The 25,316-nt window shown below is 38.5% G+C and overlaps 1 protein-coding gene across 2 annotated transcripts; it reads left to right on the forward strand.

Annotated features, from left to right (window-relative positions):
- Positions 1–1,474: 1,474 nt before the first annotated feature.
- Positions 1,475–25,316, forward strand: LOC135481069 (uncharacterized). Of its 2 annotated transcripts, none has more exons than XM_064761000.1 (7): positions 1,475–1,572; positions 18,849–18,969; positions 19,439–19,564; positions 20,978–21,025; positions 22,362–22,487; positions 23,172–23,288; positions 25,088–25,316. In XM_064761000.1, the coding sequence occupies exons 1-7, from the start codon at positions 1,481–1,483 to the stop codon at positions 25,133–25,135; spliced, it is 678 nt and encodes a 225-aa protein (XP_064617070.1). In that variant the 5' UTR covers positions 1,475–1,480; the 3' UTR covers positions 25,136–25,316. The 2 variants fall into 2 exon arrangements, with proteins under 2 accessions (XP_064617070.1, XP_064617071.1); XM_064761001.1 differs by lacking the exon at positions 1,475–1,572 and adding an exon at positions 6,638–6,722.

The following is a 25,316-nucleotide window of genomic DNA, read 5'->3' on the forward strand; positions in this document are numbered from 1 at the left end:
AGCTATTTCACACATTGTCAAATTGTTCAGTGCTGTGAAAAGGAATATGGGTACTTCAAAAGTTGATGAAATGAACGCTTTAGTCCGAGTTCGATTTTTTGGGGAAAATTTCAATATTCCTTGCCTTGATGCACAGTAGTGACGACTTAACCACGTCACCATATACAGGGCCTATCGCACTGTATGCGAACAATTGCTGTTGTTGCATAATAATGTTCTAAATAAGGATGTGATGCTTGTCTAATAAATTTATTTGAACGTACATTTGTTGTTTATATCGAAACATATGCATTTAACCTAGATTATAATAATATCTATGAACATATTAAAATATAAATATGATCCAAATTGAGGTTTAATACATTTGTTAGCTGAAAAGAACAAATTCTAGTACAAAAGTATTTTTTAAACCTGTGTTACATCCTCATTTATGACATTATCAAACAAAGACTATAAATACCAAAAGGTGGTCCCAAATACCCACCATACACAAATTATTTTCAAGTGTCGTTTTCTCCTTAAGGAAAAATCGGAAAAAAAACTGAAGAGCACATTTAGGAATAACTTTTCGCACTCTTTCATCTGAACTTAATATCATTTTTATGTTTTCTTCACCTTTAATCTGTTAATTTTAACAGAAAGTCAGTTGTCTGAGTGATTCCAGACTGTATTCTGTTATTATAACACGATATTACGTCATACTCAACACAATATCCTGCTAGTCTTTATGTTGAATCACTAGAACATGTGTTTTATATCTAACAGAATTATCTGTTGCAAAAGCAGAATACATTCTACTATCACGCAGACAACAGACTGTTTTTTAAAATTAACATATTAATTTTTTGAGTGTATATAGCACTCAGTTTCTCTTGGTTTTGCCATTCCCGATGTTTTTTCCTCCAACATCATTTTAATTCCCATTTCCTCACCCCCATCTATATAGCCTACTTTTTTTTTTCGCCCACATTTACTCCGAAATGAAAATAAATACGCCGTTGCGGCCGTGCGGCACACATTTCAGATATATATCATCCTCAGAAGGCGAAGATAAATTATTTATTTTTTTAACTTTTGTGACTGGTTCATAAAACAGTAAAGTTCATAAAGTTTTTGCTGATGTTACCAATGAAAAAATACCCAAGAATTTACATGTATATTTAACCAATCAATATCCTAGCAGAAGCTTATATGTAATTTAAACGTGAATATTGTACGGCTAAGTTTCTATCTTTTTCTCATGCAAATGAACTACTATACGGCCATTGTGACGTCAAGTTGCAGTCGGAGTTATGACACTTCTTGAATGCCTCCATGACACAAAGAGCCAACTGAAGGTCCTTCTTTTCTATAGTGACGTAACTTAACGCGTGTCATTTCATCGTTATCTTCGTCATGGTGGTGACGTCACAATCACAATGCTTCCTCACCAAGACTAAACAGAATCAGTCTTCTTCTGCCGGATCCAGAATCGGGCAAGATGTTTCGGAATTACAAGGCTGACGATTTGTCCAAATATGCCGAGGTATTGAGGCGAAGGGGCATGGTCGAAGTCAAATACGACGAAATAAGGTCAGGAAACTTTCATATATCACATATATTTCATATATAAACTTTTCATATTTCGTCACCTTTTTTTCAAGCTTCATAACATTTATAAAGTTATCCTGTAGAACTGAACATCTTTCTTTAATGTGTTTGTATATTAAATGTGAAAACAATGCAGCATTTTGAGTAGTTCTAGAGCAGTGATGTCTAATATACGGCAATTAACATCAGTGTCGTTTTATGTTTACTGTGCGTAAGCCATCGTGAAAGTATAGAGACGGAAACAGATATAGGCCTAAATGTGGAATTTAGCGCGAGGTGAATCAACTGCAAAGCAATTAAATAAGAATTGCATATTCGTATTAAGTACGAAATAATTCACTTACAGGGAAAGGGATAGAGAAATGTGGGATCTTAACCCACATAAAATCAAGTGGAAAATAATTGTAACATTGTAAGAAATAGAGAAATATCGGACTGATGGGACTGATGAAGTCGTCATTATGACAAAGTGGAACCGACCGTGATCAGCCCAGATCTATAGGCTTAATTATTGATCAGTTGATGGATTTACGGCGTGGTTCATATCGGGATTTTAAATTTAGCACTCTACAAACTGATCTAAATGGAAATTCGATTTAGTACATAGTATAAGTACTGAAAAGCCGCTCACGTTGCTACATGTGGCCATGTATACATAGCCTTATTTGGAAATGGTGCAAAGAAAAGAACACCAAAAGACAAAGACAAACCATAAACGGAAGAATATGACATGTATTGTCACTTACATAAAGTTATAGGGAAGCCACAAAGATTGGGTAGAAAATAAACAATTTCAATATACTAATAAATAAACCGATGTAATGGATAACACAAGGCTCTCTGTATTTACACGAAAATATTAATAACGATATACGGTTTCTAGTTATTTAGTTTCGAATTTTATATCAGTAATATAATTCGGCGCATTCTCCATTTAGTTTGGGCGATATTTTACAGTCACGGTATTATTGCATACATTGGCCGTGTGCTTTGTTTGCCACCGTCAGTTGTATCAATGGTCGTACTTAACACACTGCCTGTAATATTAGCATTCATAAAAACTGTACATAGACCTTTATATCGACTTGTGACTACATATATTGCATGACGAATGCGAATTCGGCATGTAGATTTATTATATCCTTACATGTAGTCCATGGACCGAGGCTTAAAAATTCCACATGTTGGTACCACTCAGGGTGGTCAAATCTCCTTGCTGTTTTTAAGTTGGTACATGTCTTCAGTTCATATTTCAATGTGATAGCCCTCGCAGAGGGGTAGCTTTGTATGGGTTATGCCCCCTTTACATAAACATACTTATTGTTCAGTGTACTAATTCGTACGTTGCCAACAGTCATACAATAAAAGAAACTCAGGAACATAGTGTTTACCTTTAGGGATACCTCCTTAACTAATTCAAGCTAATCTTCTCAAACATAATGGCAGATTTGTAAATTTTAGATGACATTTTAGCCCTATCTGGGTTGGGTGGTGGGCTACAGGGGCGAGATGGACTGCATCAGCAGTTTTGTTTGCAGCCAGAAAACGACAGAAGGCATGAAGTTTATGTTTTGTAACATTTTAGGGCATTCTAGCGTGATGGTGTTAACAAATAACTGTGGACATCAGGTCTAAATATCCAAATGATAAATTCTAAATGGCACACAGTAGGGGTCTTTCCATGACCCCAAAAACCAAAGAAAACTGTAAGACTTTTAATTCTTTCAGACGGACACTCACACTCTCATTTATCTGTCAGCGGGTGCCATGGATGTTTAATCAACATTTTGCTCCTTAATTTGATGTCTTAATTGCATGGTGGCTTTAATTACGGAACCCTGGGTGTTGGCTGTCATTGATTCGTTGTATGGTCAAGCTGTCTGGATAAAGAAGATTTTTCTTCTCTAATTCACTTAACTCAGTAAAAAGCATGATTGTTTGTGGACGTTTCGAATCTTGATGTCTTAATCTGTCAAGCGTAGCACTTTTTGTTTTAGAAGGAGAACATCCCTTATAAGAAGTACGTTTTCAATAACTCCCACGACCTGTTTCTTTTTCTCCCTTGCTCTACTTCTGGAGGGATAAATGGATGAGTATGGATTAACGCAGTTATTTCTGGAGAAGACTCCTGTTTTGTGCAATCTCGAGCTTCTAATGCACAACTGTAACATCAAGTCCGTCTTATGTAAGGCAAAGATTCTTGGGTCAAGTTTTCGGATTGCTATTCTAAGTCTGCTGTCCTTTGCACCAAGCTAAGCAAACTGGATATGACGCTCGTTTGTTTTCGTCTGTTACAGAACAACTACTTCTATCTGATAATCCTTGAAACATCTTTATCTGCTTTACTGCTGGGAAAGAGTAAGCGCACAATTTCATCTCTAAAGAGCGAATATTTTGAGATCTGCCAAAGAAAGTGTTGGGTGGAATGCTATAGAAGTAATTGGTGTATCCCTAGAAAATCTTCTATAAGTGATAATTACACGTTAATCATAAGCACTTTTGGATAGTACAAGTCTTTGTCATGGTGAAAATGTTACTGAACTAGCTGTCATGTTACCTTTTCGAAATTTGTCCGTGTTTAAGTCCCGTTGCCTGATTTCCATCGCTCGTTGTAGAATGTTCCACGAACCTAATCTTCTCGCGATATCAGTTATTTCATTCATTATCAAAACAGTGCTAAATGCCTGACTGCTCCATTTGCATAGTGGTATCTTCATCGACGAATGGCACATACATTAAGAAGAAATAACTTGCTTTAGGGCCTATTCAGTTAATGCATTTATGGCTCCATCCAAGTATGTGTGTGCATTTTAATGTATTAGTTTAGCAGTCTGCATTTCAGTGGAAAAAACCTTAACTTACGTTAACTTACCTGAGCTAATTTACCTTAAAAGTGGGTGTAAATAAAAGACATACCCAGCTGAGCACATAAACAGTCGATACACTGTTATCAACCCAGCTGAATACCTTACAAATCTTCCACGTAAATGTATAGGTCAACTGAATATTCAGCCAATAGCTTACGTGAAATACAGACAAAGTATGGGCAGCTGAATTTTCTTTGCATCATAAACAAGCAAACCACCCTTTTAAATTGGCCTTATTATATTATAAAATTGTGAGTCAATATATTAACGTTTCTCTTGTTTTTTGTAATTTGCGCAATGCCTTATAAGGTGATTTTCATTTGGTCAAAAGGTCTGATAAAGCTACCATTGCAGAAAGCCTATCATGTCTTAATTAAATTCTACTGATCCTACAAACATGTTAGTGCCAATTTGGTTTGGCCACCTCAGGAGGTACCAGTATCATTCTGGACAATGAACTAATGCTTAGTGTTTTACGTCTTGCAGAATATTTATTTATTAGGGGTCCACGCTAGTAGCCACGCTGTTTAAACAAACACACTATCTGGTGCCCATTGACTACCACTGCGATTACAAATATGCTAGAATTATTTTTGTACTTTGTGTTGTTTTCATGTTTTGACCAAAAAACAAAACAAACAAAAACTTGACAAACCTGACCTATGTAAATTACACGGGAGCTTCGTGCTAGACTGCATGAAACCATTGACTGCAGTTAACTATGGGAACGGTCATCATCTTTCTGTCTTCTGCTGTCGGACACCAACTCCACAACAATGTATTCTTCCTGTATTTTGTCGTAAAGCCGCCTAATCTCTATTCTAGTCTTTAGTGCTTGGCGAATTATAAACGATACTTGGCAGTGTAGGGTTCAAATCCAGTACATTCTTTGCATTTTTTTCGTGGTTTTCAATTTAATTAATTTATCTATTTGACTGATGTTTTACGCCGTGCTCAGTAATATTTCACTTATACAACGGCGGCCAGCATTATGGTGGCAGGAAACCGGGCATGCGCAGTAAATCTAAACTATATATATGGCCACACGCATGACAACGTTGACTGTATCACTGTTTGTACACACATAAACTCAAACATCTTTTAAAATAATAATTTTGTTCGTCGTTCTTTCGTGCAAAGATGTGACGGATTTTTGGATACATAAGCGGTCAACAGACTGTACAGGAAACATGTTTGCGGTAACTTATAACAATGTATTTTTGTGTGTTTTTTTTTAACCAAAACGTTCCCTTGGTGGTTTCTTGTTTCTGCCATCTAATTATTGCCAAGCCACAAACTGTAAAGATCTGGATTCGATCTCACGCCATTTACTGATGCATGAAGATAAGCTGCAATCAAGCGAAACCATTCACTATTATCAAACTGCCCCCGAATATCCGCATATGACAGACATGCACACTCTTCATTTATGTTCAGTCTGAAACTTTTGTGTCTTTGCTTCTTTGTTTATAGGCAAGACTCGCCAAGATATGGCTGAAAGATTGTCGATGTGACCATAATCACTATTTCATGCTATAGGCACGCTCGTAAGAAACCCACTTATTTCACAAGTGACGAACTTTTAGGTAGATCTAACCATGTATATACCTTCCAAATCTTGCCTTGCCACGCAAAGTTCTCGCGAGATTGTATCTGAAAGTCATAGGTGTCATGGCAGCGGCTAAGCGACCGAAAAATGTTCGCCTGTCTATGTACAATGTATGACAGCGGGTTAACTCTTCTGCATAGACTACCTCTACAGAACACACTTAAACCCGTTCCCGGTAACTGTAACACAATATACCCCATGCTAACTGTTCAGGAGGGGTTTGCCTGACAGACATGCAAAGCTAACTCTTGCAGCGTTGGGCTATTTAAATGAGAAAATAAAAAGCGACAATGAAAATGGTCTGGATTGAATGGACTCGTCCTGCCGTAGAGGCATCAACAGGAATCATTCCGCACCATTTGTGTCGTCAATATAAACACAAATGTATAAGACTATGTGGGAGAGTCTTTTCAGCTATAAGCAAATACAATGAATATTTTGTGATTGCTGGGAACCAGTGCTTCCTACATGTAGGCCTATATGCTGTAGGCTGATAGAACTTGAATATACGAACGGAAAGACAACCTTCCGAACTTAAGTCAAGTTAAACATTCAGCGAACTTGTGCTATCAGCTGTTTGTATACCAATGACTACGTTATAGAACCATGAAGGACAAATACGCTTTCATACAAAATGAGCCAGTCTACAAACCAGAGTAAGTACATGTATATTAGACCTCTGTATATGTCAATCAAAAATTGCTTAATTACGATTAGTTCACATGCATGACGTTGTCGTAATGCACGCGCCATTTGCATATACGGACCCTCCCCTGCTATACAGTGTTTGCTTGTAACATTTTCTTTTGGTACAGTACATAGCACGAGACCATCCAGTATTTTTCCTGTATATCTTGTATTTACAGCTGATAAATTAAATTTATGTGCTGGAATATTCATCAAAATAGTTTGATTGAAACAATGTTTTGTCTTATGAGATATCGAGCTCATAGAACCTATCAGTAAAACTGACTGTTCCACTAATTACCCACATACCATTGGAACAAAAGCGTAATTCACGTAATCAAGTCGTGCAAAAAGTGAAAAAATTGTTCACAAAGCTAAAGTTAGTTAGATATATATTTACGTAGTTCTGATATTCCACAACGTTGAGTAAACTAAGCACTGGGGAAAAAAAGGATTTCACTTATTGAACATTAACGTTCCTAGCAAATGTCAAATTTCCTTCGTTTTCCCTTCATGTTGATTTCTGCCTTTGGAAAGAAAGTTAGTCATATGTAAAAAGTATACGTCTTGAACCTGGCGACGGTCAGACACTAATTTACAGTTAGACGCATGTCGACTTTTATTCCGTGAACTCCGTCAATCCCCCCCCCCCCACCCTCCCCAAATTTATATATGTATATGTCGATCTTTGCATGTCTTCACGCAGAGAGCGACTGATACTCTAATCTACCTTTATGATAAGCGTGCATGTGCACTAGGACAGTGAAACGTACAATCGCCAATAGAGTAAATAAATTAATTTAATCTGCTCTCAACAGAGCTCTGCATTTGATAGCAGTGTAGGGTTCATACCAGGATAAACAGACGTATTGACTTTCGCTATATATAACACCCAGGCTGGTTTACTCTCTCTCTCTCTCTATATGTGCACATTTCAGTAACGTTTTCCGTTCATAGTCAGGTTGTTATTGCTTTAACGGTATAATTTATAGGTTATAGTCTACTCTTTTAGTCGGCCTCCGTGGCTCAGTCGGTTAGCGCGCTAGCGCAGCGTAATGACTCAGGAATCTCTTATCAATGCGGTCGCTGTGAGTTCAAGTCCAGCTGATGCTGGCTTCCTCTCCGGCCGTACCTGGGAAGGTCTCCGGCCGTACCTGGGAAGGTCTCCAGCAACCTGCGGATGGTTGTGGGTTTCCCCCGGGCTGTGCCCGGTTTCCTCCCACCATAATGCTGGCCGCCGTCGTACAAATGAAATATCCTTGAGTACGGCGTAAAACACCTATCAAATAAATAAATAAATAAATACATCTATTTCTTTTAGAGAGTCGCCTATATTCAGCAGTCTGTAAAATCGGTCATACTCACTATCAAAAATGCTCTTAGTGAAACGTGACAACGTGACAACGTGAGCCATACGCAGTCATATGTTGAACGTCCGTATCACTGTCATATTTGAAACTGTTGACACATTTTAGTATAATATAACCTTAATAAATGAATTTTATTTTATCTCTTGCAATATATGATCTCATGGCAGTACGGTTTTAAAGTTGGATTCGATTAGAGTGTAGTGTAGGTTGTGTTACTGCGTGCAGTTTGTTGTAACCGCATGTTGGTGCATCTATTGTAAAACAAATTACTCTCCAAGCCCATTCTCCCAGCAGGCCACAGGTGTCTTGATAGTGATGACGTAACCCGAGGCAATAAGTTCTTGGTGTCGAAACTTAGAAAAGTGTTCCAACTGATTTTCTTTGCAAGAATATGGACTTTCAACATATCTATGTGTAGATCTTATGTAACAGACTAAAGGCAATTTTAGTATCGAGAATGACTGATTTTACAGAGGGCCGTATATGAGCGACTCTCTAAAAGAAATAGACTATAGTACCCTCTGTACGTTGGTATAAATTGTATTGTGTTCTCCAGCCCACAGACAACTACCGTTATTCATGTACCCCTCTCCTCCCTCCCCCCTCCCCCCCCTCCCCCCCCCCACACACACACACCATCTGCACTTTATATAGCTTATTGTCTGCCTCATCCTCGGGGTGATACGGGTTCAAATCCATGTCGGGTCATACACGTAAAGTGACATTCGACTCTGTCTATTTAGGTCACGTATGCCTAAATATTGTTTGGTATGCAGTAAGAGTTTTACCGTAATGTACCCGGCAACAAACAAGATGACACCGTAAGTCACACGAGACTTGAGTTCAATCCCGTTCTCGGGCTCGAATTTTCAAGATTCTCCAAATTCCATTGCTCTCGTGGCCTTTGTGACAAAGAGCGGTCGATGGCGCTTTCTCGTGCAGTCTTAAATGAAGTTCAGTTGAAGCATTTGTCTTGAATCCTCCCGGTATGACAAATATTGTACCTTAAGAAACTTCACCAGTATAATCAGTTGTTGTTGTTATAATCATTGCAGGCCGTTTTCCTATTTATTTATTCTTTGCCAAACATGCCGTTTAGCATTCACAGCATTTTTGTTGCGTATGCAAATGCTGTTATCGGATAAAAATTATCAATATCTCCAATTAAACTAATGCAATAAATTTTAAACATATTTTTAAACAATTTGGAAAACATCCATGAAAAATATTATATGACTTAGTTTTTGGCCAGGAACCATACGCTAAACTTCAAACTTTTCTTTCTGCCTTATTACACTGGTTAAACATTTTTCACGCACACAAAAGTCACCATGTCATAAATCAATCGATCAGCGCAATCCCCACTGTGTCGGCTGTTCAAACATTCCAATCCCGTTAACTTTCTCTCAGTGACCTTGCCCCCTCCCTCGGGCTTTATTGGAGTGGATTCAAATAATATTTGTTTGACCTAGGAATACTATATTGGCCATAATTCGGGTAATTGGTTGTAAAGGTCAGCCCACAAAACCAACATTATTGACAGTAATTTGTCCTGTTTCACACCTCTAAACATTTTGTCAAAGAGATAACACATTTGCCAACAGAATATATATTTGTCAATTCATCATCAGATTTTTTTCTGTCCATGCAACGACGATACGGTTGTTTACGTGTATGCGATGTCTTGGTGACAAGATGTAGCATTTCAATTTGTATTTTAAGATTCTATTATTCTTACCGACTAAAGGTACTCTAAAAAAACGATCTGTTAAACCAGGGACAATATGTCATATTGTATCCCAGATTAAACTTAAGTCTGTTATCTGAGTGATGCTAGAATGAATTGTGTTATTGCAGCATGTTATTCTGCTAAATGTAACACACATACTGTATTAATTCAACATAACTATTCTATTAGACTAACAGGATATTATGTTGAATATTGTGTTATAATATCAGAAAACACATTCTATTAGACATTATTGATACCGAAAAGTGTATCAAGAAAATACCATGACCTGTTAACAAACAACGGGTTTATGTCAATAAACCATTGCATCGTATGTCTCATCCGACAACTATATTCTATATTCTATACACACATATACTATTAATTCAACATAAAGGTTCTATTAGACTAACAGGATATTATGTTGAATATGACTCAATATTGTGTCATAATAACAGAATACATTCTAGCATCAATCAGACAACAGACTTTCTGTTAAAATTAACAGATTAATTTTTTTTAATGTATCCAGAATTCTTGCTGCCTCCCAACATATGTGAAATATTTAAAACGCAAAGCTTGACAAAATTTGTTGTTTGTATTTTTAACATATTCATATTCATTGTCTAATTTGCATACACAGTAAACAGTATTTTGAATACATATACGTCACACTACACTTCTCATTTGGGTTCTCAATACATCAATGCACTCACCAAGTGTGAAGATGATTGGATGAGCGGTTGTGTATAGAAAATCCCCCCCCAACTCCCCCCCCTCCAAAAAAACAACAAAACAAAACAGATGTGGGTTCTACGCACAATACATACCCCAAAAAAGCACTTGTGTGAAATCTAGTTCATGTTTAAAACGTAAGGGTCTAGATATAAGAGGAGCCTCTGTTTATCTCCCTTTGCAGGCGCCTGTTTAGTATGTATAAAACGTAAGGGTCTATATATAAGAGGAGCCTCTGTTTATCTCCCTTTGCAGTCGCCTGTTTAGCCTGTATAAGACGTAATTGTCTATATATCAGAGGAGCCTCTGTTCATTTCGCTTTGCCGTCGTCTGTTTGCCATGTATGAAACGTAAGGGTCTAGATATCAGAGGAGCCTCTGTTCATCTCGCTTTGCAGTCGCCTGTTTAGCATATATAAAACGTAAGGGTCTAGATATCAGAGGAGCCTCTGTTTATCTCCCTTTGCAGTCGCCTGTTTAGCATATATAAAACGTAAGGGTCTAGATATCAGAGGAGCCTCTGTTTATCTTGCTTTGCAGTCGCCCGTTAAGCATGTATAAAACGTAAGGGTCTAGATATCAGAGGAGCCTCTGTTCATTTCGCTTTGCCGTCGTCTGTTTGCCATGTATGAAACGTAAGGGTCTAGATATCAGAGGAGCCTCTGTTTATCTCGCTTTGCAGTCGCCTGTTTAGCATATATAAAACGTAAGGGTCTAGATATCAGAGGAGCCTCTGTTCATCTCGCTTTGCAGTCGCCTGTTTAGCCTGTATAAAACGTAAGGGTCTAGATATCAGAGGATCCTCTGTTTATCTTGCTTTGTCGTCGCCTATTTAGCATGTATAAAACGCAAGGGTCTAGATATCAGAGGAGCCTCTGTTATCTCGCTTTGCAGTCGCCTGTTAAGCATGTATAAAACGTAAGGGTCTAGATATCAGAGGAGCCTCTGTTATCTCGCTTTGCAGTCGCCTATTTAGCATGTATAAACGTCCTACCGCGTTTGAAAAGCCATACATATATTAAACGAGCCACTATGGAATCAATAAAAACAACCCAGTGTTGTTGCCAAAAAATCAATACATTGACGTTAACCATGAACTTAAGTCGCAATTTTGTCAAATCTATACCGTCACTAATATTGACCAAAATGTATAATTACTTCCCACTCATGCGATATTTGAACGTTAATTGGTAAATGGCTTAAATAATTGACCAATTATTTCTTGTGTAGCGGACGCCTGATTTTAAAACAAATCCTGTGTTCAGAATTTTAAGCTATCAGGCTGTATGCTATTTTTGCCGAAGGTGCCGGTATTTGGTTTCCATATGTCAGTTACCAGAATGCCTGCCCTTATCAGTATGTATACTCGTTGGGACGCATTCCGACAACTCTGTTAACCTGCCAGTCATGTAATTCAGTACAAAATAGTCCCATGGTGCTTTTCAACTCTGATGTCCCCTGTTGCTGACATAGTTAGGTGATTTAGAAAAGTCATGTTCACAATTTATTGAAGGTGCAAAACCGTCGCAAATTCTAGTGATATATCAGTTTTTAATTACGTTAAAATTTGCTAACCTTTTTGCATGCGAAACCATATACATATAGTGCCGAAAATTTGAAATTCGTTCTTTATAAACCTTTCTTACTATCTCAGTGGATTTAACAGTTACCTTCATACATTTCTTGGAAAGTGAACAGATGAAACTACGTGTACGTGATACATTACACTGTCTTCGATTACACAGTGTTTATTTCCATGTACCTACAAAACTTTGTACTCGGTGAACATCTTTCACTTTTACAACATTGAGTGAGCTGAGGCAATAGTCAATAGTTGAAACTTAAAACACATGCATGGAGACGGGTAGTTGTGGGTTTAACACCATGCAGTTATACAACCACACACCTAACCTTGTGACGAATAGTTAATGAGAATCACGCCAGGGATTGTGTTTTGTACGGAATCACCCGAAATCTTCCAGCAGGTCTCACGAATATCATTTTCCGAATCATCGGACTTCTGGGAGATCGAGAAACCTGGCGGCTTCCAGCAAGGACCCTGATGTAAATATTGTCCATGTTTACGTATTCTTGGGAAGTAAAACTGCCAACTGTCATATACGTTTCACATACTGTATACGTAGTGCACTGTGTGTGTAGTGAGGTTTTCCATTCAATGGAGTTCTTCTCAACAAAAACAAAGTCATTTGCCATAATTGACTTGAACTCGGGTCCAAGCTGGATTGAAAGTTGTCACTACCTGGTGGCACATGAATATTACGTATAACCCACTATATATGCTCACAATTCGTCATCGCAACGGCAAGTTTGAATAGTACACTCAAAAAATTAATCTTAATTTTACAGGAAGCCTGTTGTGTGAGTGATGCTAGAATGAATTCTGTTATTATAACACATTATACAGTCACATTCAACATAATACCATGTTTGTCTAATAGAATTTTTACGTTGAATTAATAGAATATCTGTGTTATATTTAACAGAACAGTCTGCTGCAATAACAGAATAGGGCTTACATGCTAGCATCACTCAGATAACAGCGTTTTCTGTTTAAATTAACAGATTATTTTTATTAGTGTAGACTATACAGCTTTGCCTCGAATTTGGCGGAAGCGGTTCATGAAAGTTACCATCCCACTGTGTTAATCGCCTTGATGGATGCAGCAAGAGGCTATAAAAGAACAGTTAACAATAGCGTAAATATCTTGATTTTTAACGTCTTTCTGGCAGATGGCGCCTAATAATACCCGAGACAATTTCGCTTACAGGTAGTAACCGGACCATCCCCAAATGGAGGTTGGTCTCTCTTAAACGAAGACTGAATTTCCGGTATAGCGCGTGACGAGTGAAATTTACCTGGGTTTCGGCTTACCCAACATCAATCGGCCAGTTAACACGGAAAGTTCGTCACGCCTTTGGTTCTATTGTAATGAGCTAAACACAACAGTGCTGTAGTATTTCCAGTAAATTAGCAACGTCAATATTAATCACTCTATACCTCTGGGATTACTCGCGTATTCCACTCGGTGTCCATGCGCTCTTCAGAAAGCAATGATATTAATGAACTGGCACATAATTTTTAGCACAGATATTAGAAGTGCTGAAAACAAAAAATTCCATTTCTCTCACAGTATTTTTGAAAAAGGAATGATATGGATGTCTTTTTTATTCCATGGACTAACAATATAAGAAAGGATGAACTGTGTATTTCTGTTAAACTTACATGTGTACTGGATAAAAAGAGCAGCCCAGGTGTCCCCAAAATTAGAAGAATTAGGACACACGATGTGTAGAATGCCGATCACAGGTGGGATTTGACATTTCGATATTTGCGCACAGTTTACCCTTTTAAAACATGAAATTTTTTAATTTGTACACCAGCAAGCCTAAATGCTGGCTTCACCTGAGATTTTATACTTTCGTTACTACTGGCATTTTGTGGACAGAACTGTATGACACTGCTAGGAGAGCAGTACATTTCCAAACTGCAGTAAAAAAAAAAAACACATCTTTTTCTGCTATAACGTTACAACGCTTGTGTATTACCTAAGTGGTTTATGAGTGCTCGCGCACAGAATGATGACACATTAGACAAAAAACTACAGTGCATAGCTTTGAACTGCTTTATATAAGTTTTCCATTTTCCATCAGGTATACTAGCATTGTAGGACAGCTTTATGTACATCTGATCGATGAGCTATTGAAAGTGAATGCAAAGACAGAAGTATTTCCATACCATACTTAAAACACACCTGTAATCACACCAATGTTTGCACCTGAATAGAATATTAGAGGACTTACGGTCAGCACAGGTGAGTCTGGCGTTAAATCGAAATCCGAGACCCAGAGACACCTGACCCCGATCTAACCCGCGAGAGTCATTTGCATTAAGTTTAATCTGTGAGGGTGGTATGGATGACACCACACCGAGCGCCGCTCTGGTTTTCATTCTCTTATAGGAGCATCTCCGTTGTATCGGAAAACGAGTTCACTTAGTGTGCTCACAGATATTTGGATTTTATTGTTACCTGTTCACACCATGGATAGTCTTTGATGAGGGATATATTGTTGCTGTGTTTGTGGATTTGCGTAGGCGAGCACTTTCTGCGTTTTTCAGGGACTGACTTGATTAGTTTTTCTTCATTAATTAATGAGGTTTAGAGGTATAATTTATAGATGAGGTAAGGCTGTGTTATTTCAGAATATTTCTTATTTTGGTTCCTCATGAGCGGTTTTAATGGTTGATTTTCATACTTTAATTTTTGACTGGCAAGACATTATGTTGCTTGAAGAGAAGTTCGTTTGAGAGGTAAGTTGCGGCGTAAATCTGTTGATTTTATGTTTATTGGTGTAACTTCAATGTTAGCACTTCCATGCGAGTTCACCTGAAAGTTCTGGTCTACGTTTTCATCCATTACAAATGTCATTGCGTGCTTCTGGGGAGACATTTCTTATCTTTCATTCCAGAAGAGAATTTTGTATGTCAAATTTAGTTCATCCTGCTTTGTCGTTTTCGTGCAAGTTTCAGATGAATTATTGTTTAACGCGTACAAGTGGAGTGCAAAAGTAGTCCTCGCAGAAAACAGCCTTCCTTTTTTTTCTTTTAAGATACATGGATGGCTATATAGAGTTAACCTTGCTATTTGCATGTTCTAATAGGGCTTTTCTTCTTTTATGAGTGTTTCTGAAAGAAGTGTAAATGTATATTAGTACATTAGACATTTGAAACTATATAAGAGTCTTCTGTCTGCGGGCGGTTTATGATTAAGAAGTGCAGAGGTAGAAAAGACAAATCTTTTAAGTAGCAATAACCTGTCGTTCATTTGACCAGTTCAACCTAGGAAGCTAGCAAGTAACTAATGACTTGATATCTAGGTTTCCTTAATGTTTCTTTTTTATATTTCCCTTCCATATATGTTTCACTCTAATTTGTATAATTTCAATTCGATGATGGAATTTGAAATGCAGGAATATTGAAACATATAAAGATATCATTTTTGTTTTTTGGATTCATGGTTTTTAAGTGTTAAACTGCAGAATCTGCTGTTTGAAGGAAAAAATCAAGGTTTTTACAAGACGTTTGAACCAAAGTTTGTCTGGGAGAGCAACAATTTTATCCGTCCTTTGAAACAAGACAAATTTAATAAGTGTAGTTTGGGGGGAATTTTCTACTCCTGAACTCTAGAGTTTTCTACAGACCGGGCACGGAGTTAACCCACAAATCTGCAAAAGCGGTGTTCACACGACGGAACACGGTGAACTTTTTGGGGCTGTCAATAGTCTTATCTATAGTTTTATTACGGGACAAGCTTAACTGTTCGTGGTAAGCAAACATGGAATCTGAAGAACACAGTTCCCAGGAAGCGCATGTTGGTAGTGAAGTGCATAATGCGGAGGAATTTGTACCTGCACTAACGGAACAGGGCGACGAAGCTTTATCACCCCCTGGGGGAGTGGGCGCTTCATCCTATGATGAGGACATCGTTCCCAGGGGTTCGGAGGTAGATCCCGCGGTCACCCGGCGAAGGAAAGCGATTATACGGCGCTTGTTGCAGGAGTTTGATTTAGAAGACACGATAGATAACTACCGATGTTTGGACCCTCGGGAATACCGCTTTGACGAATCGGACTTCAGTCTCAGTAGGTGAGATTCGTGAATAGAATTTTCTGTCAAAGTAGTAAAACGAAAATAATGTAGTTTAATGCATACAATTGTACAAGGATGATGTTTTTGCTTTCCTAAAACGATCGATTTCTTCATTAGAAGGCACTTCAAGAGTGCAAAGTACCGTCAGAGCAAAATGTACAAATTCCCGCACTACAGACAAAGGGATTTAACTCTGCATTTCTGTCTGTCTAATAGTAGCGAGGAACTCAATCTCTATCCAAATCTTAACCAATACGTGGTGTATTGGTCATTATCACAAAGCCATGCTGTGAACAAAGTTTTCATCTCAGCTGAGAACGGACAGATATAGACACACAAATAAACGCTGGCAAAATCATAAACACCATGTCGAGAGAAATAAACATAATTTACTTGGTAATGGTATTAAATGGCCACATATCATGTCGAGAGAGAGCATCAGGTTTTTCTCTGCTTGCGTTGAAATTTAAGCAGATTATGCAAGTGCTTATAATGAACTTCTTGTTTACTTTACCATTGAAAGCTGTGATTATTTCTGGTCGAACTGGATACCGCCCGAATTATAGTGCCATGGGTTGTCTTTTACAATTCGTGGTCATTTTTGTGTGTTATACGAATAAGAGCTAAGAGTGATATACGCTGAGTAACAGTTGCACGTGTACATAGACCATCTGCTAAAATATGTCATTCAGGCAAACTTAATTTCACCGGTCACATGGCTCAATTTATCAAATAACACAATGTCCTCGCTGCACTGGGTTTACTCTCTATGCTGTAAGTGTTTTATATTGTATTCCTGGATAAACCCGGATTCTCGTGGTGGACTGAAAGTGCCTGATGCATGACCAGTGCATTGTTTTCACGTGATTGTCTATTAAATCTGATGACAACACAGCTTTTGGAGTAATTCCAAATCGGTGATGCCTAATAAATAATAATTAACTTCAGTGTTTTTTGTTTTATCTCATTCTGCCTACGCCATAGTGATTTTTGTTTTTGCCTACGCCATAGTGAACTACTTTAGAATTTTCATGAAAGTTATAATAAAACGTTCTTCAGACAGATTGACAAGAGGCCGGATTTCACCAGTTATATGTGGCCATTTGCCAACTATCCCACTACATTTTGTATTTCACGAGTCTTCGCAGCTGTCACGCTAATTATACGTCGCCATTCTGCACATAAATGAAACGCTTCAAACTGACCGATTCTTTCATTTCTTGTGAGTGATCGTTTTTTTGCCAAGGCAAAAAAAACAAACAAAAAATACCTTGCGTAGTTTTACATTGAAACCTTGATGCAGAAATCTTACAGATTTGAAGAGCGTTTTTAGCTTGAATAACTTTTTGTTTGTGTTAGACGGTTCTAAGTAAATGTTTACCTAGATTACACAAAGCGTTATCGATGGGTCCGTCAAGGCTCATTCAGGACTATGGATGCCGTGCCGAAGCGGATCACTTGTTTGCTCTTGTAAAACTCTTCCTAAATATTTACAAAGATTTTGCCTATCGGTCAGTTATAGTTCATTCAGGAATATCATCTCTTTAATAATAGTACATGTATTAAATTCATTAATATTTAATACATCTTTGTATGTTTAATATTGTTTATTACTTAACACCGTACCCAGCAATTTTTCGCTTGTACGATGGTAATCGAGTTTGTGGGTGGAGAAAAGTTATAAATGCCTGGAGAAAACCACTGACCTTTGGCAATCGGTGACGAAGTTTCCCATATATGCACACCATGTTAGTGGAACTCCAGTGGTCTTCGTTAGACTGCGCAACCGGCCACACAAGGGTCATCGACCGGTTATTTTGGCCAAGGTCTCATAGGTAGTGAGGGCAGAGGAACAATAGACTTATTGAAATCGTATAATATTTGTTACATTTATATTTCTAATATCTCAGCATATTATTGTACCCTATAATTTCATGCATTGTTTAAGCGTCACGGTGTGTCTTTAATACTGCTCAAGTTGCGATGAAGTCTTATCTTTGCTCACTCTAAAATGTCCACAACAGAAAACACAAGCTCGAGCCATGATACGGCTCACGGAACATTGCATTCGTTCTTTGTATACAGGATATATAATAATACATAGAATGTGCGTGTGATTTTGGTGTCGTCTTGAGCGATATTCATGTCATCCTAAGATGACAAATGGTCTCAAAACGGTCATATGGAAAATAGTGCTGCCTCACCGAAACACCTTGCCAAGAACACCAGGCAGGACCCGACACCCATGCAATAGCAGTATATGCAAGAACATCTGTACCCGACCAGCCCCCTTATGCTTAACACTAAGTACAAAGATTATCATGGACCGACTAGATGGACACTGGTTTGAATCCACAAAAACTAATTCGTTAAGTTGACAGAATGATATGTTGTCTTGGGGGTGGTAGAATAGATTATGGAGACTGGTTTTTTATTTTTCGTTTGTATTTTGGCTGTGTTTTCGTCGGTTTTCTGTGTTGTAGTGGGTCACCTTATCCCCGTGTGAGTGGTTAGAGAGACTAATGTTTTGGTTGTATTTTGGTTGTATTTGGGTACCATTTTGGATGTAGGTTTGTCGTTTTCTGTATTTGTAGTGGCTCGGCAAATTCTCGTGTCAAACAGCGGTTAGAGAGACTGATGGGGACCGATGTGGTCAAACTGAACGATAAAAAATACATGCTGAAACTGGAGAAGAACATACAACAGGAATATGAGGTGAGTTGGGCCTGCCACCAAAGCGTGGTTGCTTTCAGCTTGGAAGCGATCATCGACTTCGAAGGTCCCTTTGTGGTATACGAATGGTGTACGAACATGCCTACATGCTTCTACCCGAATCGCCATTATCACAAATTCCAAAGGGGAGCCATGATATTTACGGTCCATTCATAGTAAAATGGTTTCTGAATATTACAAAGGACTCATTGCAATAAAATAAAATACAGTAAAACTCTCAAAAAATATTTAAAAAATATATATATATTCTGAAAATATCTCCATAAAACACAACTTTACCATTCCAAGTAGGCATATTCTGGACATTCAAAACTCGAAGATTCGTGAATATTCACCCTACCATATTTCAAATGCGAAATTCTTTTTCAAAACGATTTTAATTAACTTGATGGAACTAACAGGAAAGTTTCTCTTTTCATCTGTACCGGTAAGCGGTTATTTATTCTTTTAGGCGGCCTTGAACAAGAAAGAAACTGAGCGGATGGCTATCGAGCAGATGCGCATGCGTCGTTTAGTCGTCCAGGGATTATCTTCTGATGATTACGATGAAATGGGAAACCCGAAAAACCGCAAAGGCGTAAGTGGTCATACTCCATACAGCACATGTGCCACTCTCTTCATTCGCTTTACATACCTGACACCACTAGCAAATTTTGCACAGAAATCTTGAAGAACGACGTGGTCACTGGGGCGAGAGGTGATGTCTTTGTTTCTTATAATGTTTTATATATGCATTGTCTTCTTCTAAAATATGCACAGTACCTTATTAACCATCACCCGAAACCATTTTATTGATAATTGTTTATTAAATAGTTCCACACGTTGACGTCAGTGATGAAGCTAAAACTAAACAAGCCTTTGTGCCTCGTACAGGTTCTATAGGGGCCAAGCTTGTCTAGTGGTGGTAGTGATATAAAGCGAGCTTAGGGATTGGCACATGCGCTGTAAGTAGTATGGTAAGTGTTTTGATACATATTGTGTTATCGACAACTTATATTCTAGCATGGTACACGATATGAGTACTGATTACACTCAGTCGAACAGAACATACCTTGCATCTTCCCAACATCATTGAAAACTGTTGACTGCCCAGTTCTCTGGTGGTTTGTGTTATACGTCGATTGTGTTATACGTCGTTTTGGGAATTGGCCTATAGCGATTATTGACCTGGGACGTCCTTTTTGGTTGACGGCTGGTATGCGGATGTCTGTTTCGTCAAACAGACATCATATCTGGAGCATCATAGTTGGAGGGAACCGCGTACAAGCAGGATTGGGCGAATGTATAGCTTTGAATGTCAGTAAATAAACTAATTTATTTTTTTATGCTAAATTGTTTTTCTCAGATCAAATTCGAAAATCAGTCCGTCTCTTGCGTGAACTAAGCAAATTTACAATTTCAATGATTCTGATCGGTTGAGTCATCATCCAAACCAATTATTGTAGGCATGCGTGATTCCGACCTGTTTACCATTCAATAACTGCACCAAACATGTTCTATCTTGTGAAAGATTGCGTGGATTCATTTAGTGGTACCTCAGATCAAGTTCGTACATGATGTTGATCCATGCATTGTCTTTGCACCATTCGTGTGGGACATAAACTGTTCTGATAGTACTGTCCTTAAGGAAGAACAGAAACGCGTAAATAAAATGAAGGGAGACAACTGTCATGGGAAGACAACTCATCCACCGAAGCTTTCGCAGCAGATCAATGGCGGACAGCACAGAATGAAGAGGTTTGTCTTTGACAGGAATAAACCTTATTACCCGAATGCGGTTACATCAATTTGTGCCTACACGTATTGAAAAGGGGCAGTAAACCATTTCTCTGGCAGCAAAGCAACGTAATAAATAATCAGTAGGATTTCCACTATAATGCTGGCCGCCGTCATATAAGTGAAATATTCTTGAGTACGGCCTAAAACAGCAATGGAATAAATAAATAAATCAAATAATCAGTATACGTAATTTAATTGCTTTCTATTGCAGAGGAGACGAAAAAAGGTGACATATGATGATCAGGGAAGCGATAGTGAGGTGGGTATAGTGCTTATAGTGTAAATAATGCTGTTTATTTAGATAAAATGTAAATAAATGCTCCCGACTGTGACGTGATAAATGTTGAAATGTCAAGGGCTAATTTCACTTCTTTTCATTTTTCATGCAAAACTGATATGTGGCACAATCAGTACATAGAGTTTATGTGTGAAATACACTTCCGTTTTTCTTTCGTTTATTGTTTCTGTATTTATGAAGTCTTTACCGTATTGTGTCAACTGTACAGCGAATTTGTTTTTTTTTTAGTTTAGTATTTGTGTCTATTATGTGGTTTATTTGTATTATATTAGAGGTTTACGTTGAGCATAAAACATTTTGATCTTAAGCATTTAGTATTTTTTTTATCCTGTACTTCTGCTAGAGCAAACAGAGGAATATTAAATTGCGTCCGTCTGTCCTGAAGGCTCCAAATATTGTCCGATATTTTTGTTTTTTTGAAACGTTGTGAACAGGTTGATTTTGTCCAAAAGACAGCCTGGTCCATGATTAATTTTCTGTGTATGTACAGCGTGGGACATAAATTCTCTGAACTGAGGTGTTTTTATGCTGAAATATTTGCATTTAATGCCAGATAGGCCTATAAAACATTAATCTCGTGGCACGCGCCGAAAGTGGGAAGGCCTGCTAGCAACATGCGGATGGCCGTGGGTTCCACCGGGATCTGCCCGATTTCCTCCCACCATAATGCTGGCCGCCATCGTATAAGTGAAATATTCTTGAGTACAGCGTAAGACACAAATCAAATAAAGAAATAAATCGTGGCACGTGATCGGACGCTGACCAATGAGACTGCTTGCTCATTTCCAGCTGTCCCTTGTCCGGCTGCGGCTTTAAGCCAGGCCGTTTGTGATGTACCTTGTAAAGACCTTTTCTCTGGAAACTCCGATTTTTTCCACCTAAGGACTCCTGGAGTACAGCACAAAACACGAATCAAATACATGAACAAATATATATATGCTTAATTGTTTGAACTATCAAACAACCATGATTTATTGACTTATTTGATTGATGTTTTACGCCGTCCTCAAGAATGTTTCACTTATTCGACGGCGGCCAGCATTATGGTGGGATGAAACCGAGCATTGCCCGGGGGGAGACCCACGACCATCCGCACTTGCAGACCTTCCCATGTGCGGCACAGGAGGAAGCAATACAATCATAGGCGAATGAAATATTGCCATATGTCAAATATATCAAACCATTGCCATGACTACGACCCAACCGGCTAAAGGTTAGCGTATATGATATTAATTTTTTGATTGGTGAACCACAACTCGTCAAACTTATCAGTGTTCCTCTGCATATGTCGCCTCAGGATCTGAAGAAAATTGCTGGGAAAGGGAGACAACCCGGACACCACGCCAAATATCAGGATGTCAAAGGACAGAAGCCTCGAGATCTCAGGGACAGTCCCGCTGCCGGCGAGAATCATAGCAAGGAGGTAAAACCAATTTGCCAACTTCGCTTTTAGCCACTTATAAATTGTATACTACTGATGTTCTCCTTTTGTTCTTTACTGATAAGATTTTTTTTCTGACAACACTTTTGACAACAGGAAAGTACGGATCTCCAGTTCTTTCTGTTTCGGTTGCGGTTTTAGGGCAGGAGGGTAGTCAGGTACCTGGCTAATGGTCGGTGGTTTACACCATTGCACTTCAGTTTGCTCTACCCCAAAACCCACTCAGTGAGGTGTAACGTTTCATAGTGACGCTGTCTGGTTTTCGTTGCGCCTTTGTTCAGTTTCTGTTGCACCTCTGTCCGGTTTCCGTTGCGCCTCTATCCGGTTTCCATTGCGCCTCTGTCAGGTTTCCGTTTCGCCTCTGTCAGGTTTCCGTTGCGCCTCTGTCCGGTTTCCGTTGCGCACCTGTTCGGTTTCCGTTGCATCTTTATTCAGTTTCCGTTGTGCTCCTCTTTGGTTTCCGTTATACCTCTGTCCACTGTCCTTTGTGCCTCTGTCTAGTTTTCCTTAGTCGTAAAATCTTATATACAGTGAATTTTTTTTACAAAGATCTGTGAAAGAGAGAGAGAGCGGAGGTGTTCCCATCAGATTCATTGATCAATTTTGTAAATTTTGTCAAAAAGCAGCACTTATTAAAGGCGTTACACTTTGGCGTTCCATTTGTAGAGTTCAAAGAACGATGCTCTAGAAGATACTGTTCAAGATGTCATTGATAGTAAGCCGGCAAGGTCACCACGGGAAAAGTATGAGTCTCCTCTAGTGAAACAGATGAAAGAGGAAGAGGTAAGGTGTTACATTTTAGACATGTATGGAGACATTCAGTCTCTAAAAGCTTATATCAGCGGTTGGATGGAAAGTAAAAACAACTACACTCGAAAAATTATTCTGTTAATTTTAACAAAGTGTATTGTCTGAGTGCTGCCAGAGTGTATTCTGCTATTGCAGTGGATTGCTCTGTTAAATATAACATACATATTCTATTAATTATGTTGAATATGACAACAGAATACATTCTAGCATCACTCAGATAATAGACCTGTGTTAAAATTATTTTTTTATTGTAGGAAATTACAAAATATTTACATTTAAATTAAGTAACCCTTTACCCTTTACCTTCCGTAGTAAGTCTATAAAGCTGATATCAGTATACGTCCAGCATTCAGTCATATCTACTCACATGTCAGCGGTGGGTGACGTCATGTATTCGTTTGTGACGTGACGTCTGGTAATTGTGGAAATGACAGAAAAAATTTTGTTTCCGTGTGATTCTCTAAAGCCTGCAGAATATAACTTAATAGGCTACCCTGTTCATTACCTATCATTAAAGAAACCTGTCCAGTTATCGTTCAAGACTTTTTTAACGGAAAAGCTTTGATACTAGAAAGGAAATGTCATACAAAAACATAAACACACGTACCGGTACCAAATTATTCCTTTCGTTATTCCATATTCCATATTCCATTCCGTTATTCCTTATATCAAGAACGTTAAACATATATCCGCTGATGGGCGCATCAATGATCTGTTGTAGTGGTGAGGTGACCATAAATGTCACTCAGGGTCAAAGGTCAGCCAATTGAACTTTTGACAATGCTAGGTATTTTATGGAGGGACGAATAAAACAAGCGCCAGTCTGCAATATTTGCCGCATCCTGCAAGAAATAGATATCGTTTTGCGATCAGACCCCTCGTTAAATAATAGGATGTTATGAATTTGACCAACCATCCGGCAGACCGACACACAGACAGAACGACAGACCAACACACTGACAGAAAGACAGACCGAGACACTGACAGACTGACACACCAACAGACCGACACACTGAAAAACCGACACACCAACAGACCGACACACTGGCACACCGACACACCAACACACCAACAGAACGACAGAACAACACATCGACACACTGACACACCGACACAAAGACAGAACGACTTGTCACTTATACAGAGCTGCTTGTTGCACTGTACGTCCCATGCGTTTTGTCAAATTACGCGCTGGCGACACAGGTGTTTCCGCGTGACCAACGATGGGCTTTTAATTTTTCCATAAGCGAAATCATTGTTTTAACGTTTTAGTACTGTAAACATTCCCAAAACATTCCCAACTCTACCTTTGACAAAGCAGGCAGATAATCCTAACATAGGTTGACCACATAAATCTGGACCTTCCTTCCACAGACACTGGGAGGGATACCTATGTAAGGTCAAGGGGACGTCATTCACATCATCACTACCTGACAGCTTGTAAACCTAGCCCTTGGTCAAGAATTTCAAACTTTCATCAGTGACACTTATATCTCCCCAAAGTTTAGACCATTTCTATTATTTTCATACCAAGCATGCACCTGCACCACCCCCCCCCCCCCCCCCAAATAACTGGCAGTGAAAAAAAGACTTTACATACTGGTGCCCTAAAATACACAGAAAAGCGGAAATGGTAACAGAGTTCTGATTAAAGAGGGTAGCGGAGCAAGCTCTGCGAGTAGTTCGGTGACATGCAAGAATTGTTTACTAGTATTCATTTAATGAATTACAGCTTAATTCCTTTAGCATTATGTCATCTTCTTTTGTTTCAGACGGTTGCTGGGCTGTATAGAATTGCGCAAAAGATTGTGCTGCAATGAGCACCCATTTTGCCATGATCAGGTGAACAACACTTCGTCATCACGTGATTTTCAATCATATTTTTGAACTTTGGCACCAGGTGTACACATATTTGTAAGAAAATACTTTTTTCTACTTCCCGAATAATACCTGTATGGCTTTTATGTATGTAAATACTTCATCAATGAAATAAAAGCAAAA

The sequence above is a fragment of the Liolophura sinensis genome, chromosome 13, assembly GCF_032854445.1.
Source record: "Liolophura sinensis isolate JHLJ2023 chromosome 13, CUHK_Ljap_v2, whole genome shotgun sequence".
In the NCBI taxonomy this organism is placed as follows: Eukaryota; Metazoa; Mollusca; class Polyplacophora; order Chitonida; family Chitonidae; genus Liolophura; species Liolophura sinensis.